Source organism: Rhamphochromis longiceps, linkage group LG3, assembly GCF_057381845.1.
Source record: "Rhamphochromis longiceps isolate RC_006_pf linkage group LG3, R_longiceps_female_GT1.1, whole genome shotgun sequence".
Classification (NCBI taxonomy): Eukaryota; Metazoa; Chordata; class Actinopteri; order Cichliformes; family Cichlidae; genus Rhamphochromis; species Rhamphochromis longiceps.
In genome coordinates, this window is record NC_140559.1 from 37,366,947 (window position 1) to 37,380,410 (window position 13,464).

General features: G+C 40.9%; 1 protein-coding gene and 1 pseudogene across 1 annotated transcript; both read right to left on the reverse strand.

Moving 5' to 3' along the window:
- Window positions 1-875, reverse strand: part of LOC146674459 (scavenger receptor cysteine-rich domain-containing protein DMBT1-like) — a 60,143-nt pseudogene extending 59,268 nt beyond the window's left edge.
- LOC146674463 (E3 SUMO-protein ligase KIAA1586-like) lies at window positions 685-13,091 on the reverse strand. The gene is made up of 4 exons (XM_085385085.1): window positions 13,073-13,091; window positions 11,912-11,973; window positions 4,181-5,212; window positions 685-924 (listed from the first exon to the last, which is right to left on the reverse strand). Exons 1-4 carry the CDS (start codon window positions 13,089-13,091, stop codon window positions 685-687), a joined length of 1,353 nt encoding a protein of 450 aa, XP_085241211.1.
- Window positions 13,092-13,464: the final 373 nt, after the last annotated feature.

Genomic DNA, 13,464 nt, shown 5'->3' on the forward strand with positions numbered 1-13,464 from the left:
CGTCTTCTGTTTGTCTACCACCACTATGTGGTGAGCATCCTTTTTTTTTTTGGCCCCATACACTCCTCCATTCCTATTCTATTCCTCACTTTATTATTGCTGCAGCAACCCAGTCACTGGAGCAGTGAGCACCTGGACAGCCCTCTGAAAGATGAAGCAAGGCTCCTCTGATGGACTCACAACTGCAAGCCAGGAGTTGCAATCATCTTTGACCAGCTGCCTTAGTTCTAGCGCCAGTAGACTTTGCTTGTCCTGTTGAGCACTCCCAGTCAGATGGGACTGCATGCCCTGTGCTGAAGTCCTACACTCCCTGACCCCGCGGGTCCTGAGCTGCCTGAAGGTATCTATAACTCTATCGTTGTTGCCGTTAGTGTCACATGGTCAGGGAAACAGAACAGGAGCACCAGAAGGTCCCAAAACAAAACATGGGTCCAAAAATAAAAAAAATAAAAAATACTTGAGCCCAAGAAAACAGAGTCCCAAAACCAGTTCAGGGGGCCGGCCCAGAGGCCAACAGCACAAGAGTTCAAAACAGTTCAGTTCAGGAGGCCGACTGTGTGAAAAGCAGCGATGGTGACACCATTATAGGAAATCCGGAGGCCGACCATGCGGAAGGCAGTGGCAGCGACAGAGCAGTCCGGAGGCCGGCCACGCGGCAGGCAGTGGTGACAGAGGTGACCTCGTTCAGGGGGCTGCCCTCGACAGCGATAATGTGCAGCTAGAGGCCTGGAAAGTGGCCGGCAAAGGCGAGGTCGTCCAGGCCAAGCCGGATTTGATGGCGAGACAGAGGCTGGACCAGGCGGGGATGGTGCTGGACCAGGTGAGGATGTGGAAGCAATAGGTGATGGAGCTGCAGGCGATGGCATGGAAGCCATAGATGATGGAGCTGCAGGCGGCGGTGATGGCTGGATGGGCCCCTCGGACCTTCCAACAGAAGCAGGCTGCTGAACGGGCCCCTCGGACCCTCCAGCGGAGACAGACTGCTGAACGGGCCCCTCGGACCCTCCAGCGGAGACAGACTGCTGAACGGGCCCCTCGGACCCTCCAGCGGAGACAGACTGTTGAACGGGCCCCTCGGACCCTCCAGCGGAGACAGACTGCTGAACGGGCCCCTCGGACCCTCCAACAGAGGCAGGCTGCTGAACGGGCCCCTTAGCGGGGACACTGGAGTCTGAGCTACAGGTAGCGGGGACACTGGAGACTGAGCTTCAGGTAGCAGAGCAGGGGACAATGGACAATGGCTTAGTATCATCAGAGCTGGGGTTGTTTCTGGGGTGAAAGCCACAGCTTTAGCAGACTCTGGGATAGCTGATACGGGGTTAACAGGCTCAGAGAGAGTTAATCCAGGCTCAGAAGAAGCAAAAGAAACACAGCCCTTTGTTTCCTCAGAAGTCTTAAAAATACCAACCTGGGAGAGGTCAGTTACTACGAAGGCAGGTAAGCTACGTGTATTAGGTCTCATCAACACACCCCGAACAACTCCAGAAGAAAAAGTCCTGAAGTTCAAACCAGTAATATTGTCCTTTTTACTCACCACAGTCGGCTGCTCTGATATCCCGAGGTCCGACTGTGGTGAGGGGTGTTGACGGCGTGAGTGTCGTTTCCCTTTCGAAGGCTCGGCCGACGGGCCGGGCCGAACAACCTCCATCGGGCCAGGCAGCGAAGCATTAGTTGCTGGGTGGGTGGTAGCCAGTGTTGGGGAGTAATGGAATACATGTACCGCCGTTACGTATTTAAAATACAAAATATGACTAACTGTATTCCGTTACAGTTACCATTTAGAATACAGTTATTTGTTGAAATAAATGGATTACACTGCGGTACTTTCCTGTTTCATTTTGTCGCGGGTCAGGACTGATTGGGTTTTGTTTGACAGCTACGTTCTTTTGTTCCAGGCGGCAGCGTTACGGTTGCCATGGTTACAGGGCGACACTCTCTCTCTCTCTGCGACTGTGTGTTTCCTGGGTGAGTGAACGCCTTTTTGTTGTTGTTGTTGTGCTAAGCTAACAGGCAGAATGCTACAAGCATAGCTCTAAAGAATGTAGCATCATGGGCAGTGTAGTCCGTGTTGCAGGGAGAATGGACTGCCATACACGTTATGTGTCTGTGAGCAAGAGGAGGGAGAAAAAGGATAGTGGAAAAGTACTAGCAGTCATCAAGCAAAAACGGGAGCTGGAAGCATGTAAATATAATAATAACGACTGCAGCCAAGAGGAGTGCCTGACGAGTCCAGTTGTAAGTAAGCTATTAAGACTCGACTGTACACTGTGTTCGTGTTTTCCTCCGAAAACAATAAGTTCCGTTGGAGCAGCCTTTCAACGCCTCTCTCTGTCTCTCACAAGAAAAGTTGACCCACACAACAAAGTAAAGCTATTTTTCGGCTACGAGCCGACAGGGACCCCGCCGTATTAGTCAGAGGTCCCTTTACTACAGTTCGGAGCCGCGGACCTTCAGTAATAGTAATAAATCACACAGCAATAGTACATTCACGTAGTTGTAAACAGCATGATAATATATTAAGTAATCCAAAGTATTCAGAATACGTTACTGTCATTGAGTAACGTAACGGAATACGTTACAGAATACATTTTGGGGCATGTATTCTGTAATCTGTAATGGAATACATTTTAAAAGTAACCTTCCCAACACTGGTGGTAGCAGCCGCGGGTTGAAAGCGAAGCTCGTTCAGAATGAAATTCTGTGCGAGCAGGTGAAGTGAGCTGAACAGCCTGGGGAGACCGGAAACCAATCGCTGTAGCCGGTTAGCCACAGCTTGCCGAAGTTCTTTCCCCTCATGCTCCAGCCACAAATTAATCAATTTGTCCACAGAGTACACAATATCCTCACGGAGCTCCTTGGGCGATTCAAATGCTGCTGGGTCCATGGATGGCTGGTTCGTACTGTCACGGCCAGCGGGCAAGCCGTTTGAAAATTATTAAAGGACCCAAAATGCAAGCACTGCTTCTGATGAGAGTGAGCTTTATTGAAGTGGATGGCAAACAACGACAAAAGGGTGAGGCTGGCGAGAACAGAACTGACAAACCTAAACTGGCAAAACTAACCTGAAACCAGAACAGAGATGCAGGGAGATAACGCAGACTAGAAAACAAAACACCATATAACGCAGACGAACCAGCAACTGCAATCAGAGGCAGACACAAGGCTTAAATACACAGAAGGATAACGAGGGAATGAGACACAGAAGGAGGGCACAGCTGGGAGTAATTAGACAGTAATTAGACAGGACGGGACAGGGGAAGCGAAACGAAAAAACACTGAACACACTGACCTTCAAAGTAAAACACAAAACACACACACGCAAAGACACAGACTCAGAGACGTGGGCTTAACACAGAGACCTGACGACACTAGAAGCGATATACAGGCAGGGATGACACAAAACAGAGGGAGCACTGAATAAACACTGGGAAACCAAGACACAAATAGTCATAATTCATAATAAAATCCAAAGTAAAAGTACAAAAACCAAAAACACAGGACCGTGACAGTTAGCCTCTGGTCAAAGCTCTTGTGGTGCCTTTTCACCTCCATGTTTTTCATTTGGGAGGTCCCTCCATCCTGATCTCCTCCACACAACCTGAAGCTGGATTTGCATGCCCTGCCAGTGTTTTAACTCATTTGCCTTTGAAGACTATGACCAGTGCTTTAAGTGGCCCAAAAGAGGTGCCGGTACTCTATTTTTTTTCCGCCTCCCCTGAGGTAACAACAACTATATTGAATGGGTTTTATATACAACAGTCAACAGACAACCTTATACAAAATAATAAATCATTTTATTAGTTTGTGGATTTGCTTGAGCTAGAAAGAGCTACTGAACATAAATAAAATGTGCAAAAATGTATTGAAATTTTTTTTTAACAAAATGTACATAAAATAAATTATAAACTAATTTGTATTTTGCTCTCTCTCTTGAGTCCCTGCTGGTATCAGCAGCAGCACTTGTAAAGTGTACCTGCAGAGCTTGGTAGTTCTCCCATACTGCTTTCACTGTTCTCTCACTTGAAGCAACCCAACGCACTGATAAAACACGGCCTATCACAAGGAGACGTTGTCCAACATTGTGAGCACTCTCGGTTAACTCCCTTTGGTTTTTTGGTGATGCATGGTAGAGGGAGTAAAGCTGATCTAAGAATATTTTAAAGTGGTTGATTCCTCCTACCTCCTTCAAAACATCACAAACTGCCAGTTCCAGTCTGTGATTGGAACAATGCCAGACAAACAGGTAAGGGAATTTGGAACAAAGCTGTGCAGCAACTCCTGCTTTCCTCCCAAGCATCACTGAGGCTCCATCACAAGAAAATGCCAACAAATGTTCCTGTAGGTAGTGAGGGTCAAAGCCATTATTATGAAGACATCCTAACAGTGCTTCAGTGATGTCCTTTGCTGTGGTCCCCTGCAGCTCAATCAGTTCAAAAAATATTGTGTCTGGATTTTCAGTGGAAATAGCTGACCGCAGGCACACGACAAGCACAGACTTTCCACTTATTGTAGTGGATTCATCAATGAGCACACGCAATTTTCTTTCATTCATCACTATGTCATTGACTACCTTCTTTTTCATTTCAGCTGCAATGTGATCCAGTATATTTGCACATGAGTTATTAGAGTGCAGAACTCTGCCCATCTTGACACCATTTAAGACATCTATTGGCATGTCTGTAAAGGGACGCCCATGCTTGCCAATCTTATAAGCTGCTCTAAACACATTGCAAGTTGAAGCGTAGTCAGCCTTTCTCACATCTTCAATGTGTTTTTGCATTGTATTTTGTGTTGCCTTCTCTTTTATTTCAACTGCTTTCTTGTGATAAATTGAGTCTCTGTGCTCTTTTATTTTCTTTCGTAGTGAGTTTTGTTGTGCAGCCTTGTCCCTTCCAAAAGACGAGATTAAGCACCCACTCCACTCCTGCGACACTCTCTGCCCTTGCTGCATGTCCACGCGAGCACAAACTTGACTACACACACTACAGCCCAACTTTTGATTTCTGCTGATCAGCCACTTGTAATTTGTGGAGAAATACCGGACTTGTGCTTGGGACCAACATTCTGGCCACTCATGCTCGCTAACGCGGCTGTTGTCATCGGTAGAAATGGTGTCATTCTCGTCCTCGTCGTCGCAAAAAGTGCCGTCGTCCGCGGCTGCGGCACTAGTGCAGCTTTCATTAGCTTGCGTCTGACCTGCAGCGATATCATTCTGGCTCGATAAACTTCAACTCTGCCAGAGCATCGAGTCGATCCAGACCCAGCCAATAAAATGGGCACACCTGCAAACAAAACACAGAAAAGATATGTTGTGGATATAAGATTCAGAAGTTGTAATATTGTAAATTGTAACTGTAAATTTTAAAGTGGTAGGATGGCTCCGTTAACAGTGAAGTTTAAAAAAGAAAAGTTAACAGATGGAAATTAAACTAATTCCAAAGTCAATAGAAGCTGCTTAAATTTCCCAGTATTAGTTAGCTTTCACTAATTCTAAAAGAAAATAATGTGTTTGTGTTATTTTAGCCAACATATAATTGGTGCAGGCATACATTTGGTTTACATTGTAGAAAGAATGCCATGGGTGTGTTCAGCTGTTATATCTGCCAAATGGTAAATGGCCTGTATTTATATAGCGCTTTACTAGTCCCTAAGGATCCCAAAGCGCTTTACATATCCAGTCATCCACCCATTCACACACACATTCACACACATTCACACACAAAGGTAGGTACTTTGATGAGTCAATAGAATACATTTAAAAAAAAAAACTTCAGTGGTTTATTAAGTCTATTCTTTCATTTCAGCGTATGAAATGAAACAACAGAAAAAGGTATCTTGAAAAAGTATAAGGGGCTTGGAAAGAAAAGCGTCTGGACACAAAGATGACCTGGATGACTGAAAACCTTCATAGACATATTCTGAAAAAGGTACCTGTCAAATATGTTACAACACAATAACTAACTCAAACTGGATCCTGCTTTTTTCTTGTTATTCGTTTTAAATTGTTTTACATATTTTCATTGGTATTTTGTTGTTTGATTCTTTATGTTATTTCAGTGTAAATGGATAAGTTTATGAATATAAATATTATCAGAGATGATAGCTTTTTGCCAAATTTAGTTGTTTTTAAAAAAATTTATATTTTACAAGATTTCTATTTTTTGCAGCACTCTGTTCCATGTTAACTACTACTACTAAACCATATAAATAATCCCATAATCTACATAATCAGCTGTAGAGCTAGAGCCAAAAGACAATTTTCATCTAGTCTAGGCTATCCAACTCCCTCATCTGAATTATAACAGAGTTTGTGAGGACTGCAGAACATCCACTATGAGACAAATGACCCATGATTTAACTACAAGACCTGAAAAGAACTAAAAGAAAATCATTTTTATCTTTACATGCAAACACAGACATACACACAACAGGTATCTCTTATATTAAAAGTTCCTATTCTCTATATGGCAAGCTCTATGGCTACACTGTAGCTTTCAAAAATCTTTAGACTGTGCTGGTGCTCTTCACTTGTTATGGTTAATTGCTCCAATTAGTTAACTTTAGATTGTTACTGACAGTGATAAACAGTGATCTCCTGCTTCTTAGAAAAGGGGGACACAATCTCCAAAGTGTCCTTAAGTAGTAGTATAGGTGTTAAAGATAGCAAATGAAGGAATAAAGACATTTAATCCCCAGTTTTCTTTTGCTCAAACCAATGAGATTAGTACTGCCTCCCTTTTTATTTTATTTTTCTTTTTTTTTTTTTTTTTTTAGCTCAGCAGAGAAAACAGCTAAGGTTGAAACTAAACTTGAAACTTGCTCTTAGATATTATAAATACAAACATCCTTACCAGACATCTGTGCATGGCCATCTGAAAAATAAAGGAGAAAATAATTATAAAAAAATGTTAAACCAGTGTACTGCACATCATGATTTACATTTTGAAGCATTAGTCAGACAGAAAGTAAATACCTGAAAAGTCAACTTGGATCTACACTGCCTTTGCTTATTTCCTCAAACTTTCAGAATTGTTTACCTGAACATTTTGGGAAAAGGGGCAGTCCAAATTATAATGATCTTGAATTGGTCAAAAATGCACTGTCATAAGTGCTATATATAAAGTATATATGAACTTTGCTTGCTCACTACCCAAACATCAAGTGAAAACAAACATTTAGTGAAGACTTTTGTTTTGCACACTTTCCCCTGTGCGTTCTCTCTATGAATATGCAGGGTTACAATGATCAGTTTCAACATCATAACGGGTATTATAATAATGTTACAGCTGTACAGCACATTGACCAACAGCAACTTGAGAGTTAACAAACCATGTAATTAACCAGTTAGTAAACATTGTTAACACTAAACTAAAACCTGTTTGATGTTTAATGATCAAGTTGTACTTTATCAGTAGTAGTTAACATCATGTCACTGAACCCGGCCCTCTCAGTGAGCACATAGTTACTCTCTACTACATTTCTATTTGTCAGTACAAAAAATATAATAAATAACCGAATTAACTTGAAATGTTTACATTACTATTGCTTAAATATTTCAAACAGAAAAAGTTTTGGAAAGAAAAGGGGACACGAACTGCTGGCTGGACAGAAAATGCATTAGCAGAAAATTGACAAAATGATAAATAAAGTGCTGTGGATCACATCAGATACAGGGACTTTACTGATCTGATCTACATTATAAAGTGAAACATAGTCCTGCTTTCACCTCTAGGTATTTGCTTTTTTACCAGGTGGATTTTTTGACTCTCTTTCTTATCTTGGATCCATCTACAAGCAGGCTACCAAGTGGGCTGCTTTGAAGTATAGTCGAGTACTTTTAATTGCAACAGTTCTTAAAATCTGTACAGCTGAACCTTAAATTAACATTGTACTCTGTCCAGTCTTCATATAAAATAGGTCATGAGAAACAAAATCGAATTTCTTTCTCACCTTTGCATGAGAGAATGATCGTCACAAAGAAACAGCAGACAAACTGTTGGAGAGCCATTGTTAGCCACACCAGTCTGAATTTGACTTTTTGACTTTTAAATATGTATGCTGAGTATGCTGAGCCCCTCCCACAGACCATTTACTGTTGGACACAGGCTGTCCAAATGGACTTCCCATCACTAAGCAATGAATGAACATACATATAAAACAAGGTAACAAATCAAAGGACTTGATACTTGAATTTGAGGACATTGCATATGTATACAAAAATTGCATACAGTTTGCATGCAAAGAATGCATTTAAAAACCTGTTAAAGATGAAAGAAAATTAAACACAGATACAGACCACAATTCTGAAACAAAATCTTCCAGGGTTGCTTTCTTCATCTAACAGTTTGCTGTTGGTCTGAATAAAAAAACAAACTATTTACTTAACAATATGCATGGCTTATTGCTGTGACACATTAACATGGTTTCTGTGGTGGGTGGGGCTCATGGCTCAGCTGCAGGGAGAGGGTATTGCAGTGGCTTTGCAGGGCAGTGTCAGAGGAGGCTGGTTGGGTGGCTGATTGAGTCCCGGTGTCTGGCAGAGGAGGCAAAAAAAGAAAAGCAATGAAAACAAAGAGTACTGAATTGCAGTCTGAGTCCTGTGTATGTGAGTTGTGCTGGATGTCTTTTGTCGCGTGTTCGGAATATTGAGGATGAGAACAAAACAACGAAGGTCCAGAAGAGTTAGGTCAAACGATGATTTTAATGAACACACGTGTGGGGAGATGAACACTGCAAAATATCAGCTGTAGATCTACGCCCAATAATACACAAGCAGTTGTTTTTATAGCATCAGGGTATTATTTATGACGCCCCCTCATGTGTCAAAGCAGATACAATACATGCATAACTTTCTGGTAACGACTTTTGACACAGTTTGAAAAGAACATTTTCTTCGCCTCCAAGCCAGGTGCTTCCTGTAGCTCATCTCGCTCTTGCTTCTCCAAAACCTCAGATGCATGCTCTGCAACAAAACTGTCAATTCTGCAGGCCCAAAATGCAGTTGCAAGCTTGCAAAATATGTCTGAACTCTTACCTAGAAATGAATCTACCTAAGATGTGTGTGTATGTGTCTCCCGACCTCAATTGCACTGTTTCACCTCTCACCTCGCCTACTAAAACTCACAACCAGACAGAGGCCACTCTCATATGTGTAACAATCTGACTAAAACTATATATGTATATGTTGAATAAATGCTTTAATTAAATGCCACTACTCAAAGCTTAATAAATGGTAAAAAATGGTAAATGGCCTGCATTTGTATAGTGCTTTACTTAGTCCCTAAGGACCTCAAAGTGCTTTACACTACATTCAGTCATCCACCCATTCACACACACATTCACACACTGGCAATGGCAAGTTACATTGTAGCCACAGCTGCCCTGGGGCGCACTGACAGAGGCGAGGCTGCCGGACACTGGTGCCACCGGGCCCTCTGACCACCACCAGTAGGCAAACAAAGTTAATAATATAAAATAATAAAAAGAATATAAACGAATAACGGACAATAATGAATATCCTGGTTATTTAAATAGCCTCATCCAGACAGCTCCTCAAAATATCAACCAAAAAATGCACACTTTACAGAGGAAACAAAGACATTTTAGAAGTACACTTCCTGACTTATTCTGAGTCATCTGTTACCAAGCAAACTCAAACGCAGCATGTTGCCGAATACACTCAGGCCTCTGCTCAGCTACTATTTTACTGTAAGATTAACCTTCTAAGCTCCACGTCACTCATACTCTTCTTAGTTTCACTTTTGCAAGCACGCTCTGCAAAAGCATGCAGTTTCCTGTCTACTTTGGCACAGAGTGTACTCAGAGTTGAGCCTTCCTTTTATAACCCAATATAATCAGCATATAAGCATTTAAGATTATAGATTTAACTCAACAGTTTAAAGTGGTTATAACTGCACCCATAATAAAGGCTAATTGGGTGCCAATATGTTTAAACATCTGAATGCAATATCAATGCTGTAGAATATCTTATTAATGCAATGGTAATGATGATAGTTATGAATAGTAGCAGTAAAATAATTTCCCTGATCCCCACACTTTGTAACCCTGAGTGTTACAATATAATTTTGACATTTTCTGTCAATTCTTGAATGTTTTGGGGTTTTTTTTAGCTAAATATCCATCAGGTAAAAAGTCCATTGGTAGAAAATTATATCACTGTAATGGATGAGACAAAATGCTGCTGGTTTGGAAGTTTACAAAATGCTCAACAAAATTTTTTTTTAAAGTCAGTGTAGTTGGATTTAGTAAGATTCAAAGCACTTCAGTATTGAGGAAAAGTGCTACATTGGACATAAATTGGGTGGAGGGTATTATTACACACTTCAGTTGACCAAACTTTTCCTGCTAAAGTTTGTGTCAGGGTGTGGTCTGCAGCTTGGCTGCGGGGGAAGGGTGGTGCAATGGGTTCAGGGGGTGAGTGCCAGTGGAGAATGGCTGACACAGCTGGTATTCCTCATTCCTCCCCTATGTTCAGTTAGGTTCTGCCTGTCAGTGTGGTTGCTATTAATTTGCTGTTTTACATTGGTAGTCATTTGTGACTGTCTTGAGCTACATCTTGCTGCCCTCCTGTGTCCAACTCCCTGATTACCCTTTTTTTGTATAAATAACACTGCCTTTACCTTACTCCTGGTCCTAGTATCCTATTCACCTTTCTGTGTGTTCCTCTTTGGACTTTACGTTTAAAACTTTATTTCATGTTAAAGGTTATTATATTTGGGCCGAGTGTACCTGGTGTCCCACCATCTGACTTGGGTCCTCTTACATCCTGTGTCACACTCATTGTCACCAATCTTGGAGTAAAAATTGACACAGCTCTTAAAATGGACAAACAGGTAAATACAGCGGTGAGAAAAAGCTTTTTTTCAGCTGAGGCAGCTCTCTAACGTAAAACCTTTTACTAGATAAAAATAAAACGACTCGGTTTGGATTCAATCACTGTTGAGAACTCCAGGTTGGCTGGTTGGAAGAGGCAAAACACCAAAAAGTGACCTCTTGCTTCTTGTTGTCTTCCTGAGCTTGCCCATTGGTCTGGGGCAAACTCAGACTTGAGTCATATGATTTAATAAATACAAAGACGTAGTTTCTTATACAGCGGTGGAGACATGACAAAATCAAATACAATAATAAATCAGGGAAATATCAGGCACATTTACGTAAGTAAAATAAAGATAAAACAACAATTACAGTTATCAAGGACTCAGCAGGGAAAACATTTCATAATTTTACAGATATAAATAAGGTTTTTAGGAAGTTTTACATGAATCTATACACCTCTGACCATGACTCAAATATGGACGATATTCACAAATTTCCTAGTGCTTTAGATCAACCTCATTTAACACAAGCTCAAGTTAGGGTGTTGGATAAGCCTACAGCTCTAGAAGAATTATTCTGCACTCTCAATAATAAGACACCTGCTCCAGATGGCTTCCCTGCTGAGTTATACAAACATTTCTGGTGAACTCTGTCCACACCATTTGTAAGAATGATTGAAGAATTTATGATTACCTCTAGAATTTCTCCTACCACGAATACTGCAGTGATTGCCCACTGTCTCTGGTAAATACAGAGAGTCCTTGCATCCCAAAAGTAATTCCAGCACTTTTTCATGCTGACTAGATGGGTTTTATTATAGGCAGACATTCAGCTATCAATACTCCTAAACTAATTAGCTTAATGCAGCTTTCACACTACCAAAAAAAGTAACAGTCTAATTGATGCAGAAAAAGCATTTGACAAAATAAGCTGGAACTTCCTGTTTGTAATATTTTAAGAAATTTGGATTTGGACAATCGTTTTTCAACTGGATAAGAGCATTTTACACATTGTCAATCGCCACAGTCACCACCAATGGATCAGTTACACAAAACTTTACTCTTCATAATGGTACCGGGCAAGGATGTTCGCTCTCTCCATCGCTATTTTCATTACTCATAGAACCAATAGCTGCAGCTATAAGACAAAACAGCAATATTAAAGGTCTAATACAGAACACAAAATTCTTCTTTATAAAGATGATGTGTTATTGCTGCTTCAGGACCCCCACTCTTCTTTGCAACAATCATTCAAGGTTATGGATTTGTTTTTTGAAGTCTCCAGCTTCTCTGTAAAATTGTAAAAATCTTCCATTTTTATTCATATGTATGAATGAGGAGCATGTAGCACATTTTGTTTCACCCCATAACCTTCAAACAAGCAGTATTAAAGAGATCGCGTAAAGAGATCGGTTGTTATCGGATTACATTGTGGAAGAGAAATTGTCTAAGCCATCTTTCCGAAGTAACAAAGAGCCGACGGATGGTCTGGATTGCAGCCATTCGAAGACCAAATATAACGTCCCAGAACACTCCAGCTCACAGGTTAGTCTGCTCCAAGCATTCCCACAAAGGTACGTCTTCTGTTGTAGTTATCATAACATAATTGTTGATGTAGGTTACAATATGTGCCGAAGGGTTGTATTGAAGCAATGAAGTGATGAATAACTGTTTTCCAGTATGTTGTTTTGATATGTTTTTTTTTTTTGTTGCATTATTGATTTGTTTTTCACTGAAGCAGCTAATAAAGCATAATGGAATCCAATTTTGCCTCTTTCTTGTAAGATTCTATATGAGAATGAAACAATAATGCCAGTTATAGATAAATACAAAAAATTGAATGAATTACGAAACACTAATTTTTTTTCTATTAGATCTGAAAATGTTGTGTAATACTACAACCTGAAACGACAAATAGATTGCGTTGGCCTGTACAGGAGATAAAGGGAAAAAAAATCAACAACAGCTGTGAAATGGAATAGTCCAAATCACCAAAGTAAACTGGACCTGGGCTTGTTGCAGGGATCTGAAGTTAATTAACATTTTGTGAGTGTATGCACTAAAACTTAGAACCATATAATAATAAATATGTGCGTGATGAAAGTTGGGCAGCACGCTAACATCCTTACTCCACTCTGCTCGTATGGGTCTCACCCACACTCCTTTGATTTTTTTTTCCTCGTATTTGTTTTTTTGGGGTTTTTTTGCCTTTTCGTCAAGTCTGTCTTTGTACGGACCTGCCGTCTTCTCCGTCATTTTGTACATAGTTGTTTTTGGGGCAAATAAAATGCAGGTAGTGATTAAAACAGCAGAATTGATTATTACCAGTGCTGGAAATTCTAGCGCTTGCAGTGTTTTGATTTTGTTGCCACTCGTACCCACAATGCAATGCGCGAAAGTCACGTGGTCTGTCAATCTCCATAGATACCAAAATTTGCTGGTAGCACTTTAGTCATATTCATGGCACATTGCAGCATTTCAGTTTTGCTCAAGCAAAGCACAGGATAAATTAAAAATCATTTTTCAGTCTTTACTGTTCTTTGGCGTTACTGTATCCAAGTTCCTATGCGAAGGTCTTAATAAATGCTGTAGCTCATTACAGGCTCTGTATTTATTGCAAAATAGGACC

Bases quoted from the DNA above. Each gene is read 5' to 3' on its own strand.
- LOC146674463 (XM_085385085.1), bottom strand. The intron at 5,213-11,911 runs GTACCATTATGA...TTATCGAGCCAG, and splicing joins AGAGCGAACATCCTTGCCCG to AATGATATCGCTGCAGGTCA. The intron at 925-4,180 runs GTAGGAGGAATC...TTCTGTTGGAAG, and splicing joins TTTGTGATGTTTTGAAGGAG to GTCCGAGGGGCCCATCCAGC.